Raw genomic sequence first — 19619 nt, 5'->3', positions numbered from 1 at the left:
GATCCAGGCCACAACAGAAGGAAATTTTCCAAAGAAGGCAGGAGAAATTTTTGAAGTAAATAACTCCGTGTTATAGAGTTAAGAGGCATTTGTCCCTCTAGCCAAACTTGGAAACATATTTAGGTCAAGTGCAGTGAGAAGATCCATAGGAAAAAATGACCAGTTGGCATCATGATCTTGAAACTAATGACTGTAGGAAGCATCGGCACTTTTCTGAATTATACCTTAGTTTCTAAACACTTCCTTTGCTATTATTCAAAGGAGCTCTTTATCATGATAGAGCTGGTATTGCATTAGTATCTTAGGATGTTAACCAAGGAGAGCACATGGAAGCGAAGGAACAAAATGAAAGATTTTGTTTTTCAGTGTTTTTTTCTGGTATTTTAGGCAGGGTGATTGTGTAGGGAATGATAAATAGGAGGAATGAATTTATGGGAGCATAAGGATGTGGAAGCTAAAAGAAAAATAAGACATGAGGATAAAAGGTATGAGAGAAAGAGCAGCATTCAGATTATTATGAGCTTTAAATTGCTTTTCATCAGACAAGCTAGCACAAGTGTAATGGAGTATGGTAAAGAGCATGTTGGCCTAAAGATCTTTTATTTTCTTAGCAAATCATGAAGGATCGGTGGATGAATGTTGGCCATGAAGAAGAAGAACTAAAGCCATATACTGAGCCTGAACCAGATTTCAATGACACCAAAAGAATAGGTAAGACTTTCAGAAGGATGTTACATCTGGTGCACACAGGCAGTTTTAGCTTGGAAGGCAAACTAAGCTCTTATGAATTTGACCTACAATCTCATCATACAAGTAAAATGCATTCTTCTTATTTAAATTAGAAATTCCATTACAACGGCCTCCTTATAACTACTTTTGTGACTTCACTGAGCTGACATCAATCTTGAAATTTAGTTTGAAGCACAGCAAAAGACAAATAAGACTACAGAATTTAACAGACTGAAAGAGGCAGATTTTCTTATGAAGGCCACACTTCTTGCCCACTGTGGTTAGAGAAAGTTACTGTTTTGGCCCAGTAGCTATTCATAGTTTCTATTTGCCAGTGCTTTGTTTGTTGTTGAATAACATTGAATGTTCTATAAATTTGTAAGAGTTGTGTAATGTAGTTGGGAGTTTTCAAGATGAAAATAACAAGAAAGAGAGGAGTTAGTAGCATTTTCTGTTTTTTCACAGCAAGAAAACCTCACTGGGTTGATTTGCCTCTTAATTACTTGTAAATTATAAGGGTGTTTTTCTGTTTTCACTGTTCTTAAGTTGTCAGTAAACCCAAACACGTTCTCCTGATATATCTGGCTCTTTTTACTTTTAGACATTATGGTCACAATGGGCTTTTCAAGAGAAGAAATCCATGAATCTTTAGTAAACCAAAAGTACGATGAAGTCATGGCCACTTACCTGCTTCTAGGTAGAAAACCACCTGAAGTAAGTGCTGTTTATATTTTCTGGTTTGGCCTTTATATGTTGCTGGGTTGAATGCTGTTTTTTTTTTAATTATTTTGTAACTTTTTTTTTTAATTGTGATTGATAACTTATGAATGTCTTTCCCTTTTCATATCCACTTGGATATCTTGCTAGTTCCCATATGAAGAAATAAATTAAATCCTCCAGTATGTTCATGTTAAATGTGTTGAATTGCTTTTTTAAAAAGCTGGCTGTTAATCTGAAGTGTCATGACTTTTAAGTGCTGAGTTTTCTTCTGGTCATGTGTGTTTTCAGTTAAAATCTGAAATAGTTAATAACAATTATTTTTCTGGCTACTCAGATGTGACATCCTTTATTTCTCAGAAATGTGCTCATCCTTTCTCACTCATATACTGTTTTATAGTATATTGAATTATTCGGTAAGTTATTGCATTGTAGTAATTAATAGATTTGTGGCAGAAAATCTTGTGATTGTTTTGGAACTAGAAGGATCTGTGCATCTTTTAGACCGCATGGATTTTTCAAGAAACCAAAGACCAAGGCTTTCTTTTTGAAGGATTTTTTTTCCCTGCTGCTTCGTTGGCCTTCCTTCAATTCCAAGAAAGTGTAGATCTGATCCTTGAGTGCATTTTCTGTCATTTCTGAGCCAGAATTCCCTTCTGATGGCAGAGCATGGAGGGAATTGGTCTAAAATAATTTTGGCTCAAATTGCTTGGAAGAGGGTATTTGTCTTTTCCTCTGCATTTACATAGAACTTAGGCTTCTTAAAGATGAACGAATCAGTGGCTAAGATACAGACCTTATAAAGATGTTTTGAAAGCCATAAAGGATCCTTTAGTCAGTAGCTGCTTTTTTAGTCCTTCTGACTCAGTCCAGTGCCTTTTTAAATTGTTTTGGAGCTATGAATGCTCTTAGGATTAAAAATAAAATTTAAAAAGTCAGGGAAAACCAGTCTATGGCTTTGGTTTTAAAGCAAAGCACCGTTTTTGTTTCTGTCATGATCCTTCTAATTTTGTTTTGAGCATTCATTAATTATGTAGCTTTAGCTATGTGTTTTTAAAGCACATTAAACAGAGATGAAGTGATAAAATTAATCTTGAAGAATATTCAACTCTGGATACAATGTTAAATTTTTTAAAAGTGCCTTTGATTGGAACTTTTTGCTTTATAATACTATAGAAGTACCAGTAGTGTTGAATTTCGTTTATGCTTTGAAAACCTGTTTCCTTGTAGTTTGAAGCAGGTGATTCCTTGTCCAGCAGCAACTTGGGTCAAAGGTCTCGCCCCAGCAGCGACCTCAACAACAGCTCGGTGCAATCCCCTGCTCACCTGAAGGTCCAGCGGAGCATCTCCACCAACCAGAAACAGCGTCGGTTCAGCGACCACGGTGGGGATGACATTCCAACAAGTGAAGTTACAGACACAGCTTAGTGGGAATGGGCAGGGTTTTGTAAGCCTGGCAGGACCCCCGCTCTGTGCATTTGTTGTGTAGCTGATCGTGATGTGTGCCTATATGAAGGTTTCTGCGGTAAATCTGGATCCGCGCACCTCACAGATTTAATTCTTTGGCCTTGTTACTTGGTTGACTCACTAAATGAGACACTGAAGGTGTCTTGTGTTTAGGAACTAATGGCAGTTATTGATGTGGATAACCCCAAGGGCAGCAAACCAATTATTTTATCATTACATTTGGCTGTGGGGCCAAATTGTTTGCTTCCAAGAGACAACAAATTTATTAAGTATTCAGGAAACATTTTCAGGTGAAAAGTATTCTATCGGAAAAGAATACATATTTAAAACATTAAGTGAAAGATTATTTTTTTCCTCAGCTGTCAAATTGCTATAAATATTTCTAAAATGTTTTGCCCTTTTCTCTGCCTAATTTACATTACTGTTTTCTGCATTCTGTTAGCTGATACGATTTTATTTCAAAGGAATGTAAAAGTCTGCTGATGGAGGAGTCTTCCCAAAACATTTTAAAGAATGATGAGGGGAAAATAATTGTGATATTTTTCAAGTGTAAACATGCTTGTGTAAACGAAGTAGGCCTAGGGTTTTCAGGGGAGAATAATATTTCATAGTATTTAGAGGAAAAGGTATACAGAAAAAAAGTACTAAAAAATTTTTGAAAAATATATTTAAATTCCTTTTTTCATAATACTGTACAAATTGCATGGATTTAAAATGAGAATTAAAATGCTCTTCTAGGTTTTACATATTGATGTGAAATGGGAAGTAATTCTGAACTGCAAATTGGAAGTGAAGAGAGAGTAGGTAAAAAGAGCACAGGCTGTCACAGCTCGATTTAGTAGGTTGGTCTGTGTGCTGAGTTTGCCGTCAGAGTTGTTCAAATTCTTTTTTTGGACTCAGGGAATTATATTTAGACTACTTTGGCCAAGAAAAATGCAGTGATTATTTTTAGGTATTTATTAATTCTATTTTTATTTGGCAGTTGGCCCCTCAATTCCTCCTGCTGTGTCATACACAAAAAGGTCTCAGGCAAACAGTGTGGAAAGTGAGCAGAAAGAGGACTGGGACAAGGATGTCTCACGCAAACTCGGCAGCACTACAGTGGGATCCAAAGGAGAGATGGCTGCAAGTCCACTTGTGGGTCCAGAAAGAAAGAAGTCAAGTGCAGTTACCAGTGTGAGTTGGGTGTGCTTTTGGCTTGTTATATTTATTTTTCCCTATTTAAACAAAATGTGCAGCACAAGATTACTATAGACATAATGGGTATTGAATAAGCCACTAAGTCTATTTCTGGTAACTTTTACTGGCAGACAGAAATAGGCTACAGTAGATGCCTTTTAAAATAAACCTTTCCCTTCCCCCTCAACTTTACTTTTTCTAACACTAACATAACAGTAAACATGAGAATGTCTGCACTTGGGCAAACTTCAGTTTCTGTTAAGAAAAATACTGGATATTTAAGGAAAGAACATAAGAATGAAACCAATATGGGGTGCTCTTTTTCTGGTTTCTGATGCTTGTCTATCTACAAAGGAAGTCAAGGGATTTCTGATTCAGGGATTTCGTCTGATTAATCCTACATAATATCTCCCTTGAACTTTCTCTGTAAATTTGGTTGTTGGGTTCTCTGAAACCACTTAATTTTGGACTTCAGAAATGGAGTGAAATGAGTTGGAACAACCCACTTGTTCACTAGTGCTTATGCCTGCTATTATGATTTACAGCCTGGCTGTTGTATTAAGGAACTGAACTAGCAAATTAATAATTTCTTAATGCTTCTGTTACAATATTCACAGTTCTGTAAACTGCTATCGTATTACTGCCTCAAACACCTTTGTTCCAAATTGAGGAGTGTGTCTCTTCTACTGTGAAAGCATCTACTTTGCCTTTTGGTAATTCATGTGCAGTAGGATTGATGTTTAGGGTTCACAGTGAAAAAATTTAAACACTGCATGGTGTTTAAACAGCTACTTAGGAGCAGGAGTTCGTGTGAGGAGAAAAAAAATATGCATGAATCATGATTTAAGATTCAAGTATACTTTGTGCTGTTAAGGAGACATGGTCTATTAAATACAAAAACTCTTGCTATCTTTTAATACAGTAGACTGGCAGCAGGAATTCTCATTGTCCTTTGGGATTTGGCATGCTTCCATCTTGGATATTCTGGAAAGATGATGTGCATTTCTATTAGGATTTTCTGAAAGCAAAATAAATGCTGAAGTTCATTTAATTCCTAATGTTCTGCAGGCTGTGTCTGCTATACATCTGCACATGCTTTAATTTATTTTTTAAATTTTAAATAGGGTTGTTGTCTCCCCACCCCCGCAAAAAATCTTTGAAATTATGGTTGTGTGGATTGCATGCAGGAACTTTGAGTCTTCTAAGATTAGATTTCATATCTGAGCTTTTGCAAAATGTCTTGCCCCAAAGCTGATTAGAGTCATGTGTGGTACAAGCTGATGTGTCACAAGCATTTCTCTGCTTTGTGAGAACTAATTAAATGGAGTATCTTTGCTGTGAAGAATGAGAAATTGATTTACTTGCTAATGGCAACTTCAATATTTGTGCATTTTTAGCTCTGTTACTATACTGGGGACTTTGAAAGGCTTTGTGATGGGCATGGTTAGGGAATATTGGTGTCTGATATTAGAACAGTAGTTCAAGGTTGAGCAGTTTACACAGTGAATATTTTTGTTTAAAACTCAAACATTTAAAGTGAAAAAAGCTAATTTAATGTGGATAGTTTAAAAATATTTTTCTGTAACTTTGGGGATAACATGATGTTACCTTTAGAAAGGCAGAATTTCTTGAAAACATGTTTATGACCATCAGTCATATTTGTGTAACTCAGGAGAGTTGACTTTCAGAAACAGTTATTGCAGTTGTTAATCTTCCTTACAATTGGCCTTAAAACAGTTTATTAAGTGATCTTTGTGGGTTTATATTAATGCTGAAAGACTGTAGGTGAGAGAGACCTAAACATAGTAAATCTTGCAGCGTTCGTGATGTCCTACAGTACCTGAGTCTAGGGTGTTTGAAATCGTTTGCCAGCAGGCATCAGGATGTAATGTTGGCACAGTGCAACCTCTCCCACCCCAAATTCAGTATGTAGTGTATTGAAAAGTGAGAATTGTATGTCATGTACTAAAGCTAAGCCTTCAGCAGCTAACCTGTGCTTGGTAGGGATGGGAGAGTATGTTTGTGCTTATTTTAGGAAGTCTGTCCAAACTGAAATTAGCAACAGAAAGAAATACCATCAGTATTTTTGCAACAAGAAGTGTTTGCCATGTTATTTGCATCATAATTTCTGGGTTGACTGGCATAGATTGATAGTATTTCCATTTTCCTCTTGAAGGCTCTTTTGACAGGGGCAACAAACCGGAGCACTTGTTGGAAAATTATGCTGTGCAGGAAAACCTTTCAGTCAGCCATAGGTGTGTTCTCTAGGATCCCAGTTTATTTGATCCCAGGGACAAATAATACGGGAATACAGTATGTGGGAATTGCATAATAATACTTAGTAAAGTGTGTGTCAGCAAAATCAAACTTCCTTGTGTTCTCTCAGTGTATTCTCAGTGGTGAAGTAATGAGATGGTGAATGAGCTATTGGAAAAAACAGCTGATGATATAAGTGATTTGTGTTGACAGATTGACTTAGTACATTTGAATGCATTAACAATATACATAAGTAGCTGAAACACTGTTTTGATTTGCTTCTTCCAGTGCTTAGATTTTTATGCAATATATATACAGTAGAAAGTATTCAACTTTAATCTTAATCCTCTTCTAGAATAATGTGTTTTCTGGTAGTGGAATGACGAGGAGGAACACTTATGTTTGTGAACGTATTACTTCAGATCGCTATTCTGCAATACAGAACGGGAAGGACAACAGGTATTGTTCAACTTTCCTTGTTTATTAGTTTGGGTACAAGAACTGAATCACAATGTGAAATACATAAAGTCCAAGTGTATGTTTTATCTTCCACTGCTGCTTCTTTGTTTGCAATGAATTTTTAAGCTAAATGTGTCAGTCAGCCTTTGCTTCTTTTTATGGACATGTTAATTACTGAGGGTTGTCTTCCAACACAGGAGGAAGTAATTGTGCTAACAAATAATTGCTAAGTGGGCAGTTGTGCTGTGGAGAGCTTCAGATGGATTACTCTGACAGTGTAGCCTGATCCTTTTTAATTTCTCCCCTAACCACTCAAAAAGCTGAAATGGTTAAAATTTGTTGATTGCTTTCAATATAAGTTTTTGGCCTAAATAGTATTTTCATAGTGATGGTCACCAGTTTGGGTCTGTTTGTGGGATGACAATGAAGCTCAGTTTAGTATGTTTTGTTGAGTAGTATTGTGTTTAACATTGCCAGTTAGTCTTTTTTAAAAATCTTTTGTTCATCCTTAGTGTTATTTAAGTCCTGTACTTGACTGAAAAATAAAATACTGGCTTTAATGCAGTGTAATTAAAATTGGATTTTTAAAATTGAGACTCAAATAACAGCTCTTACTCTGATGCTTTTCAAGCTATTCAAATACAACGGTTACTGTAAAATGAATAAAAACCTCATAGCCTGAAGTAGCATAATCTAGTAAACTAGTTTTGTTTTCCATCATAACGTTTGAATTTTTTAATGATGCATAATATTTTGGAAATAAGAAGTACAGGGTTGTTCATTTACAGTAAAATTATGAGCTGTGGAACATGTGAAAGACAACTATTTAATTAAACACTGAAAATTAGTTTTCTGCTTTTTAATGTACTTCCTTAAAGCATTTTAATTTCAAATTATTGGATGGGTGCTTTCAAAAGTGTTTTTCCAAACACTTCGTTTTTTGTATATAGTTTCAAGTATTTGAACAAGGGGAGTAAAAATCCTTCTCTGAAAAAAACAACAGATAACAGATGTTTCTTAGATAGACCATTATAATATGTATTACAGTACTTTTCTGATCTGACAAAGATATTTTTCTTTCAAGAGATTTAATACATAAAATACTGTAAAGAGAAGGGACTTTTCCCAAAGTTTTTCATTTTACAGTTGATTTTTTCTATAGTATTGAAAGATCCTTAATCCTTGTTCCTTTCATGAGTGCAGTGAATATTGTGCTCAGTTCTTCGAGCATAGTCTGAAAAATTAGGAAGAATTTTCTTTTGAGTTATATTATTTGCCCTTCCTACAAGATGTTATGTTGCAGTTGAATTTGGGTTTGGTGGAGCTGAATGTCTTGTGTCATCGAATTACTCATCTGAAGTCTTTACCTCTTTGCTACAGATATTTAGCTGTGGAACTCCAGTTGCTAATACATTATTAATGCAATTTCACCTATGCTTGTAGAGGCAAAGCTGTGTTTTGCCTTAATTCATTTGACTTTTGTTTTAAAAATTAATGGCACAATACTTTCGCCACTACTTTCGTCTTTCTTGCGACTTAAGGAAGGAAAAATAAAAGTACTGATAGAAGGAACTGTACGTTGAAAGGGTTGACCTAGCCCAGCAGTGTCTGGAGGATGCTGTCCAGAGGACGACAAATTGGTCCTTTAAAAACCAGTCACTTCCAAGTGATAATGTGACAGCAGTTCCAGTTGTGTCACGTTTTAGATGTTTGTTTTAACTACAGATAAGAGTATTCACAAAAGGAAAATCTGTTTAATCAATCTATTTAAGTCTTTGTGAATTTCTTTTTCAGTATTTTTTAATTATGTCCTGGTATTCATTGCAGTCTTTCTTCATTACTTTGAATAAATGTGTGTGTAAGCTTTAATTGTGGGAGGAAAGAAAAGGCCTAACTTAACATATATGGAAAATTCATTTATGGATTAACATAATTTTCTTAGAATTTTGTATTCTTTACTTTAGCTGACTCAGGCAGCCTGGTCACCCAGTCTTCTGTTTAATTAAGCAGTACTGCTGAGTTCTAAAAGAATAAATTAGTTATTTTCTCTCTTTTTTGTAAGGGGTTTTACACTAACCTTTCTTTTCCCATTTGTCCATCCCTGCTGCCTTGCTACCATGGAAAAGCCTGACAGAAATGTCTGCAAGCAGCACATCCTCTGCAGGCTCTGCAGTGGCCTCTGTCTCTACACGCCCTCGGCATCAAAAGTCTATGTCTGCCTCTGGTCACCCTATCAAAGTCACACTGCCAACCATCAAAGATGGTACTGAAGCTTACCGACCAAGGTAACAGATTGGTGGGCATTTCTTTTTTGCTGTGCACTTCAGAAGTGCTCTTGTTCAGTTTGTGACAGACATCAAAGTGTTTGTAATCCAGTCAAAACTGCCACATTACGTTCTGGTTTTAAACAGGAGCTTGCCTGAGTATTGTGGGTATTAAATGATGATTTAAACCTGATTTTGTGCATGGCACATGTTTGTATACAGTTAAAGAAATTCCTTGACTGCCTCCCTCTAGAAACTTCTCGGACACTTAAGTAGTTAAAAATTTGACTACTTTAGATGGGATTGTACAACACAGGCCACCATAAATTGAAATTAAATACTGGAATGTAAACCTTTCTGACTTGTAGGTTGCTAAACTCGTTGTTGTCTAAAAGCACCATGGTATAGTTGTTCTTTCTATTAACTGCCTGAATAGCTTTAGATACTGTCGGGTTATGACTTAAGAAATATCCATGAAGTTTTTTGGGAGTGCATTAAGGGTAATAATGAACACATTTTTCCAGAAGAATGCTGGGGGCACTTTGAGATCTCGCTACACACTTTTTTAACCTTTTTCCTTTTGTCCTATTATCTGTGTATACTTTTTTTTAACAGCTCTAATACCTGAGATAAAAATAAGAGATATTTTCATTGTAAAATCAAACCAGGTATGAATCCTAAAAGCAAATCAGTAGCACATTGAGTTGTTTAAAAGAATCAAGAGCAGGGTTTCTTCCCTGTCTTTGAGAAACAGTTGTCATGTAGGAGGGCTTTTAGCCTGGTCTTTCTCGTTATTTACGCTTCTGTTTTCCCAGCAGTGCAACTCAGAGAGTGCCTGCTGCCTCCCCATCTGCTCATAGCATTAGCACCACCACTCCAGACCGGACTCGCTTTCCCCGGGGCAGCTCCAGCCGCAGCACTTTCCACGGGGAGCAGCTGCGGGAGCGGCGCAACGCCACCTACAACGGCCCGCCCGCCTCGCCCTCCCATGAGACCGGGGCCGCCTTCGCGCACGCCAGGAGAGGGACGTCCACAGGCATCATCAGCAAGATCACCTCCAAGTTCGTTCGCAGGTTGGTACCTCGAGTTTCAAGAGAAAAAAGAATTACAAAAGCCCAGCCTGTAAGCAGGACTTTAAAACTAAGTCTTTGACAATTTCCAGTTTAACTCTGAAGTAAATATAAATTTAGTTAGAATGCTGATTTGTTTGTGTGTTCCTTCCAGAATCTGCCTTGCTTCACTTGTGTATATATTGTAACCATTGTTTGACCAGCTGTGCTTCTTTACCTTAAAAGAACAAGAGAATGCTGGTCAAAAGGGGCTTTTACCCCTGTTTCACAGCTGTGATACAATTAAAGTAAAATCAAATTCATTTAAATACTGGAAAGAGTGACTTCAAAAGAAGTCATTATTTAATGTAAACAATATTTTACTTTTTTAATTGGATGCAGTTTGTTGCAAGGATGATATTTACAATCATTTTATTGCAGTGCTTAGAAGGAGTAGGTGTTCACAAGTTATTTCAGGTAATTCTAAAATCTGTGAATAAATGAGAAGTTAGAAGCAGGCAGAAATGTGGAGGTGCAGAAATAATAGTATTTCAGTATCATACAGCCTGTTTTATTATGTCAGCAGCTTCTTCAAATGTAAGTTCAGGTTTCTGAAAGAAGAAAACCCACACATCCTGGATCTGCCTTCATTCCTGTGATGAGGCTATCAGTAATAATCCTGTGAGGAGAAGTGCTGAGAAAGGTTTTCAAATACACTGTTCAAGATCAAATGACTGTTGACTTAGAAGTCACAAGAGCTTTCCCAAAAGGCAACTTAATTTTCATTTTGCCTCTTTCTACCAGTGATTTATCTATTAATTTCACCTGGTGAGCTGATAGTGTATCAGTGTGTGTCTAAGTAATACCTCCTATGAAGACCTAAAAAGAAAAAAAGTGTATGAATTATTTTCTTTTTCCAGAATCCTGAACATACAGGACTGTGATCTTCCATTATTGGTATCTCCAGCACTTACATAGTTGTAAGGAGAGAATTGTTCTCTGATTTTAAAGAGCAAAAACGTATTACAGCAAAGCTAGTCAACTGTTGTCAGTGTGGATGTCTAAACAGGAAGAAAGGTATTTTCTGTTGAGTAACTAATCAACTTCAAGAGTACAGGCTGCTTTTTCGTGTTATAGCTCCTTGTTTTTTTGCAAGGAATGGTATCTTGACTTTGTTTTTAAGATTTAGATCAAAGAAATAATGTTTTCATTATCTTAAAATATTAAAATTATATTTTAAAGTATGTGTTTAGAATTAAGATATCCTAAATTTATGTATTTTAAATTTAATCTTTATTATAGAAGATTTTATACAATTTCCTAGTATGTTTTATAATGTTAAAAATATATTTTGTCACGGCCTTGCAGGGTGTCTGTTTGTTTTGTTACTGGTGATGGTAGGGGTTTTTTGTTTGTTTTTTTATTTTTAGTTTGGGTTGTTTAAGACTTAGTGGCTGGGATTACCTGGGTGGAGGTCTAGGGGGTTATTTGTTTGCTGTTCTTTGAGTTGGATCACATAACTTCTGTATTGTTCAGGAAATTATGGTTTAAAACATATTTTTACTAGAAGGTGTCATGCTAGACTTTTTTTACTAACTTTTGACAAGGGTAAATGCCTATTCTGGTAAGTATATAAAATAAATGCCTAATGAGAATGCTTAGTGAATAGGGTATTGAAGTATTTTGAATCAATGGTTTATGTCAAATGATACTTCCCTGGTGTTAGTTACTAAAGTATTAGTGTTTTGAAGGTATTACATTAATCAGGTAATTGAAATTGGGAGCTAAATATTGGTACAGCAGCATTAGGAACATACCTATGTGGCTTACACAATCTGGGAATTTATTTCAAGTTGCTTCATACTAAAAAGACATAATATAAAACAGTTCCTTGCAAAGCACAGCTCTAATGCAACAAGTTAAAGATACATTTAATCTCAAGTTCTCTGGTAATCTCATTGAAGTCAGTGTAACAGCTGATTTGCTTAAAGTTAAGCAGATGCTGAAGTAACCTTCCTGAACTGGGCTGCAAACATTTGGTCTCTCAAACTCTTAGGCATATCTTATTGTTAATTGCTTGAGTGTGCTTAAGCATGGGCTTGTCTGAAAGTGCTTTCAGGGATACAAAAGGCCTGACCCACAAGGATGCAGAGTGGAGCCCCCCTGGACCACCTTGACCAACTGCTCCTCTGTGCTTGCTGGAGTTACATGTGGCCATTGCTCTGTCTGCAGTAGGTTCAGAACAACATGTTAATTTTGCCATCAACTGTGGAAAAAAATTTAAACAATTACATGTCAGAGCCGGAAAAAAACTAAGGTGTCATAAAGGGAAACTAAAATTACAGCTGTGAAAAAATTCTTTTAAATAGTATTAGGCTTAACATTATTATACTGATTCTTTTTTTTTGTCAGTAGCTATTTAATATTGTTCTAGGTGTAGGTTTTCTTAACTTTTATTTTTCACCTTTATCATTGAATCTCAACCTTAACTTTGTTTTGAGGGATCCAAGTGAAGGCGAAGCCAGTGGCAGAACTGACACCTCAAGGTGAGGAGTCACTATTAATACTTCGCTCCTAGGTCTTTCAAATCAAGTGATTTCTTGAAGCCTCTTAAATCAGGATGTAAAAGAGAATAGTGCTTAAGTATTCTGTATTTCAAAAATGTTTTCTATTTGGGGGGAGGGGGTCTTGTTGAGGTCTTTTTTATCCCTCATTTCTGCTTTCTTGCGAAGTATTTAATACAAAACTTTATGTAAGCGTATTCCTTTGAATAATAAAACCCCCCTGTAGGAGTTAACCAATCCTTTAGGCACTTAAAATCACAATTTGACTTACAAATATTTAATGTGTTTACTTTTGGTTTCAGTGGACAGTGTAAATACTTTGTGTATCTGTGTGTATATATGCATCTATTGAATTTTTATTATAGTTACTTACTGTGCTCATTACTAAAGCTGCTGCTTGCCATAAGTAAACACCTTATAATCCCTGAGAAATGAACGTCACTTGCTCTAAGAAATAAAGCAAGTGACATTCAGACAGAAGGGTTGATGAGTCCCAAATATTGAATTTCTGTGGCAACCACTGTACACAAATGTATAGATGCTTTGTTAGCAATAAAACATTCTTCATATGCTCATTTTCCAGTATATCTGCTATTTTGCCATGTTTCTGCTTTTGGTGTGCTTAAACACAGTACATACCTCTTTATTTTTCTGCTTTCTAATGAACAGGCATTGTAGTTTGCATTCATTCTAAACTGGTCACTTACAGAAAGTATTGATTTAGTTTTCAAAACAGAAAGCCTCTATTAAAAAAAATAAACAGTACATTGTTACCCAGATACACTGTATATAATACACAATGCATTTATCTAAGTTAGCCCTTTTTAATTCAGAGTCTCTTAGCTGTCAAATTCTTGGTTATGGAAAGGGAAAAGAGACTGAGTGTTCAAATTAAGTGTAAAGTTGCTTTCAGCTCTTGCTTTCATTCTCTAGCTTTCTCTGCTTTTTGTCATCCTACAGTGTCTGTTTTGGGCTAAAAAGTCATTTGAGATCTTATCCCTGCTCTATCCCTTAATATCAATGTGGATCTCTGGGGGTCACACAAAGTTGAATTAAAAATGCTTATTTTGACTCCTCTCTGAATAATTATGACAGTTTATGGACTTGAAATGAGAGCAGCACCTTTCCCCAGTGATGGATGGGGAGGCCTCAGCATCAGGAGTACCCTGGGGCAAGAGCAGATAACAGCTGACAGTGGAATTACTTAAAATAATTAGTGCTGGTTCTCAAAATGTTCTCTGCAGTGGAACAAGTAATCTGTTTGATAAGGAAGCATCAGACTAAGAGCATTAATTGGAAATTGCTCCCTTGCAATTTTGTCCTTATCAAATAAAATAGTTTGTCTCTATTTGTAAAATACACATTGCTGTTTCCTACTTGTAAAAGCTGCTGGCCATGTACTCAAATGGTGACCAACAGGCTGTTCACAACCAAATTACAGTCCAAAATCTGCCTCATCAGTTAAAATAAAACATGTTATTATAAGGTCTTTTGACACAGAGAGAGGTCAAAAATCTAAACAAATACAAAAGGGTTGCGGCGGGGGGAGGCAGAAAAGAAGGGAGGGAATTAACTAAAGACTTGTGAATTGCAGGGTGGGATTTCTTCCTCTGCTGCTTTTATTGTATGATTTCTGCTTCAGGATTGTGTCCCTCAACTTCAGTTTTGTTGGTGTATGGCATGCTCCAGATCATAAAATCAGCAGAACTTCAGTCATGCTTTTACATAGATTCCACTTTCTTTGGAGCAGTATGGAGTAACGTGTCTGCTGCAGTTCCCATTGCATATGTTGTCATCAGAACATTGTAGAGCAGGGGTTTCCAAACTCGCTTTGCTGCGTGCCACTACAGTGGCACAGTGCTGTGCTGAGTACATGCACACAGCACGTGGGGCAGGGCTGTTCCAGCAGTGTTCATCCCACTCCCTGAATTAGCTCTCCCATGACTTGTGGCATCTCAATGGCAGTTTAGAAACCCCTGTTCAAGAACTGTATTTCTCTTCTCTCTCTCAGCTACACTGCTCTGGTTTTGACTTTGCTCTGTGTCACTTGTTCCAGGAGTGTTTCTGGGGAGCCTAAAGACAGAGAGAAGGAGGATAGCAAAGATTCGAAGCCACGCTCCTTGCGCTTCACGTGGAGTATGAAGACCACAAGTTCTATGGACCCGAACGATATGATGAGAGAGATTCGGAAAGTGTTAGATGCCAATAACTGTGATTATGAACAAAAAGAGAGGTTTTTGCTCTTCTGTGTCCACGGTGATGCACGACAAGACAGCCTTGTTCAGTGGGAGATGGAAGTCTGCAAACTGCCACGATTGTCGCTCAATGGAGTTCGGTTCAAGAGAATATCTGGGACTTCTATCGCATTTAAGAACATTGCATCCAAGATAGCAAATGAGCTTAAGCTGTAAAGAGAGCCTAAATTCTTTGGGATCAGGGAAGATTCATATATGATCTACACTTTGAATGTACTGGTTTCGCCTAATGTGATTGGCCTGTGAAACTCCCCATGTAGAAATTGCCCTTATTGCAATAAGGTTATACATAGTTATTCAGAATTGTAAAGTTAAATCCAGTATGACCTATATTAAATAACTGTAGCTAAAGAAGTTATGTTCACATGTACAGGTAAGTATATAGAGCATTCTGTTCATTTTATGTTCATAGAGTTGTATAATAAAAAGATGACTGCTTAAATTCAGATCTTGTATAGTTGTCTAGATTTCTGCACAGAAATGTATGTTTGATGCTTTGAGTTGGAAAAGTTCTTCCCTATCATTTACATTTTTGGTGGGTTTTATAAGTCTTACCTCTACCATGCGTTTTTTAAAAAACTTGTGTCCTGAGTCAAATGCACAAACTAGTTTTCACAACTGTAGCATGACCATTTTTAATTATTTAAAAAGAGTTCATGAGTTGAACCAAAAGTCCAGGAGTTATTGGCTTTTGTTCTACATGAGACTGTTCCTGCTTATCTTTGGCTCTTATCTTTGTTATTGGATAGTGTTTAGTTGAAGAAAAGAGACAAATATGTTTACAGTGTTGGCACTTACAGTTTAGAAACTTTGTTCTGCCTTTGGCCAGCTTGGAGCTGTGGGAGAACAGAAACCAGGCATAAGTGATTTCTGTCTGCAAATTCCAGTGCTTATTCCCATGGCCCATTAACAAATGTAGCACCAAAATAAAGTACCAGAATAATTTCATTTTAATATCTTGGTGTAAAATATCACTTATTTGCTGCCTTCAGAATAATACAAATTCCATTTTATGGAACTCTATTAAGATTGGGACTGTTTAATAGCACAAGATAATCTGAAGTGTTGACCAACTGTGTAAGTTAATAACACCACCTCAGGAATTAGCTTGGCTTTTGGAACATGTTCCCCCAAAGAATACATGCAATTCCACATGATATTTTACAGCTAAACATACATTGTTTATAATGATAAATTGTTGATTTATGCTTTTGTGGTTGTACAGTTTGTTCCCATGTAACCTGTTTGTGTTTAATATTTTACCAGATTTCTTGTATTTATTCCACATCATTATGCCTGTAATGTGCAGCTTTGTAATTAGGCACTTGCCTACAGAAAAGAAAAAAAAACAGCCCCACATTTTTTTCCTTCATAATTAATGATTATAAACTATGTAAAACCACTAGTACTGGTACATTTTAATACTTGTTCTTTTGTACTGAATTAACCATAGAGGTTGGTTGTGCAATGTTATTTAATGTCGTAATTACTGTAATATCAACATATGGGCCCCATCTGCACACTCTTGTGAAGAATAGAAAGTTCATTAAGAAATCGTCACTTTAAAAAATAAAAATTAAAAAAAAAAAGCTGTGGTAAACTCTGTAACCCTAAGTTAGAAAGCTGTAAGTGTAGTAAGTGTGCCATTCTCTAATGGCTTCTTGACCAAGATGGACTTTACATACTGTACTGTGATGTAGCTTTCCTATGTAACAGTTATGTTCGGAAATGGACGTTGTATTGTTGCCTTAGAAAAAGGGTGGTGTTTGGAAAGAAAGAACTGTAGCCCCTTTTTTTTTTTTATCTGATGTTCATTGAACCAAATCTGATGCAAGTCATCTTGATTCACTGGTGCACTCTATTAAAACTTACTTGAACAGTTCTCATACTAAAATACTTGTTGTTTGCCCTTTATAAAAGCACAATCATTACTGCAGGTAGCAAAACAGTGTCAAGGTGCACAGGTTCCATCTTCAGCATGGTGTGAATTCTGAATTAGCATTGCATAGATTCAGTGGTCCTGCGCTGTTCAGAAACTGTTGGTGCTTTAGCATTGCTGAGAAATGGATGTCCAGGAGCTTTTACAGGAATTCACCAAAAATCGATCTGAGGAGGAGGGGGTTGTGTGTCTACTCAATTTACCCATAAATGTCTATAAATGTTCAATTATTCTTAAAAATACACAACTGGAATGTAACTGTGATGCTAATCTAAGGTCATGTGTGAACTTGGTCATGAAACAAAACCCTTTGCCTTTTGAGAAGGTTCAGTGGAAAAAATATAGGTCATGCTGTGAGACAGTAGATTAAGTACTTAGGAAAGCTTCCCGCTTTACAGGCACTGTTTTTCCATGGCTGACTTTGCCCTAGATTGCCACTGGTTTTCACTGCTCCATGTAACCAGAGATGTAGCAATGTTCCATAAGAGACACATAGCTTTTCTGGAGGACAGAGCTGACAAATTTTAGTTCAGCTTTCCCATGAAACATGGCACTGCCAATTTAATGTTTATATATCAAAGCAGCTTGCAAATGGTGTTCTGTCCAGTGGCTGCCAGCAGTGTGAAATTGCTGTGATTCCTAAATGCTGTGCCCTCTTTTTGCCCTGCTGGAAGATGAGCTGTGACCCACCTCATGCTCTCCATAGCAAATACACCTGGAGCTTCCTCAAGGACACAGTCTGAGTGTAAAAGGTGTAGGTCCACACAAGTGCAGCATTTGGCTTTCCAAACCTGCTGCCCCAGCAGGAGTAAGACAGGAAGATCAAAGAAAGCAGTTCTGAAAAAGGTCTCAAGTTTTATTGGCAAGCAGAGTCTTCTTAGTCTGGGATCAGTGAGATGGTGCCTACCCAACCTCAGTGTCTGGTTCTGGGCTCCCTCAACAGCTGCCTTGTGTTGGACCTGTTTACTATCAGTTACTCCTTAGGTAAGAGTGGGATAAGCTGCATTTCAGATCCAAATGTTCCCAATTTCCATGTGGGAGGGGACTGATGTGGAATTGTATCAGCACAGCTTTAACTTTAGAAATACAAGAGAGTTTTTAAATGCCACATCAAACTTTCCAGCTTGAGGCAAGGATACAGATGCCTCAAATCTTCAGGGACCTCATGAATTCAATTGTAATTTGTTGACAGCATCTCTGGGGGGTATTTGGGGTGGGTGGAGGGTGAGCAGTGAGGTTACTGCATGGTTCAGCTAGTCAGGGTTGGGAGGTTTTTTTTCATTTCTTGCTTTGAGGTATATCAACATTTCCAAAACTAGTGCATCTCTTTTCACACAATCCAGTTTAAAAACATCAAAATGTATATCAATCAGTGAAAATACAATCAACAGTCATTCCTGGTCCACTGAATGAATGGCATTGCTGGGAACCAAGTGGGGTCATTATGCCATATGGTAGTGGATGATGCTAAGACTCCATGAACTGTTTAGACATGAGGTTTTGGTATCTGGTGTCATACACCTTGGACCTATTCATCTCAGAACATGTTATGATTCCCCTGCCACCGTGCAAATGAAGACACTAAATCTCAGCTGAGGAATGTATTCTGTGAGGTTTTTGATAGTTGAGTTCTGGAAAGGAAAGCAAACTTGCAAGGTACAAACCAAGTCTGTGGGAAAAGGTCTGCCTGTCTTGAGAAGATAGGCAAAAATGATCTACCTCAGAGCTTCTCATTTATTGGGATAGAGCTCTTTTGTAGTGACAGTCCTGAGACTTAGCTCGCACCTTCCACCCTTCAGGGACATGCCCCCCGTTCTTTACACAGCTTTCTGGAGCTGTGAAGGTGGTGAATCACCATCCTTGGGGCAGTAAGACTGTGAAGTGCAGGATTTACTTTCTGAATGTTACACACACATCTTGGGGAGATGCGGGTTCAAGGCTTTGTTTCTTAGATTTTTCTTACTAAAGGCGAAAGGTTTAGTCTGTCCCCTTGTTGCATCTGTCTGTCCAGACCTTCATATGCATATCAAATCTTGATAAATACACCAACTGGTTTAATAAATTGTATCTATCCTCCCTGTACAATTTTGTGTTTCTTGATGTGCCCTACCAGAGGAACACCGCTTAGGAGAGGCAGCTGTTACACTGCAGCACCCCAGCCGCGGAGGTGGGGCTATCATAGCCTCCCCCAGCATCTGGGCAAAGCCACTGAGAAACTTCACCACTTTCCCCTTGCCCAGGGGTATTCGAACGCAGCTCAGGACGCAGAAGAGGCTGTTCATCCGTGGCTTCTGTAGGAACACCTATAACTGTGGGATGTCCAAGGAGCTTGGCCTTTGACGGGGAAAGAGCGTTACCTGCCGTGGGCCGGGGCAGTGCGTGCGGTGCCACGGATCTTCCAAGGGTCTCGCCGGCCCTCGCGGCGCTTGAGGCCGAAGCAGCCCGGGCGCGGCGCGGGGCTGTGCCGCCCCGTCAGCGCTCGCCTGTCCCCGCTGAGCTGAGGGACTCCAATCCCGGACTCCCGCAGCAACTCCCGGCTTCCCGCACCAGAGCAGCGGAAGGGCCAGGGTCCGCAGCCGGGGCACCCCCAGCCCTCGCCCGCCTGCCCCGGGCCGGGGCGCCTCTTCCCGCGGCCGTCCCGCCCCGGGGAGGGGGCAGCGGCCGCCTTCGGCCACACCTGTGGCGCAGCGGCGGAGGAAGCGCCCGGGGCTGGCGTAGACGGGTCGGCGCCCGAAGGCACC

General features: G+C 38.1%; 1 protein-coding gene across 4 annotated transcripts in view; it reads left to right on the top strand.

Moving 5' to 3' along the window:
• Positions 1 to 15697, top strand: part of MARK1 (microtubule affinity regulating kinase 1) — a 56576-nt gene extending 40879 nt beyond the window's left edge. Inside the window, exons 10-18 of one of the 4 annotated variants that reach the window (XM_030944302.1) lie at positions 612 to 711; positions 1331 to 1443; positions 2677 to 2830; positions 3896 to 4089; positions 6704 to 6807; positions 8934 to 9092; positions 9890 to 10144; positions 12622 to 12666; positions 14741 to 15697. In XM_030944302.1, coding sequence (XP_030800162.1) covers positions 612 to 711; positions 1331 to 1443; positions 2677 to 2830; positions 3896 to 4089; positions 6704 to 6807; positions 8934 to 9092; positions 9890 to 10144; positions 12622 to 12666; positions 14741 to 15095 — 1479 coding nt within the window. In that variant the 3' untranslated portion in view covers positions 15096 to 15697. Of the gene's footprint in view, positions 1 to 611; positions 712 to 1330; positions 1444 to 2676; positions 2831 to 3895; positions 4090 to 6703; positions 6808 to 8933; positions 9093 to 9886; positions 10145 to 12621; positions 12667 to 14740 lie in introns of all 4 variants that reach the window. The other 3 variants (XM_030944301.1, XM_030944304.1, XM_030944303.1) reach the window with 3 other exon arrangements.
• The last annotated feature ends 3922 nt before the right edge of the window (positions 15698 to 19619 follow it).

The sequence above is a fragment of the Camarhynchus parvulus genome, chromosome 3 (assembly GCF_901933205.1).
Source record: "Camarhynchus parvulus chromosome 3, STF_HiC, whole genome shotgun sequence".
Lineage (NCBI taxonomy): Eukaryota > Metazoa > Chordata > Aves > Passeriformes > Thraupidae > Camarhynchus > Camarhynchus parvulus.
Note: the sequence above shows the minus strand (reverse complement) of the source record. Positions and strands in the feature narration are given on the sequence as shown.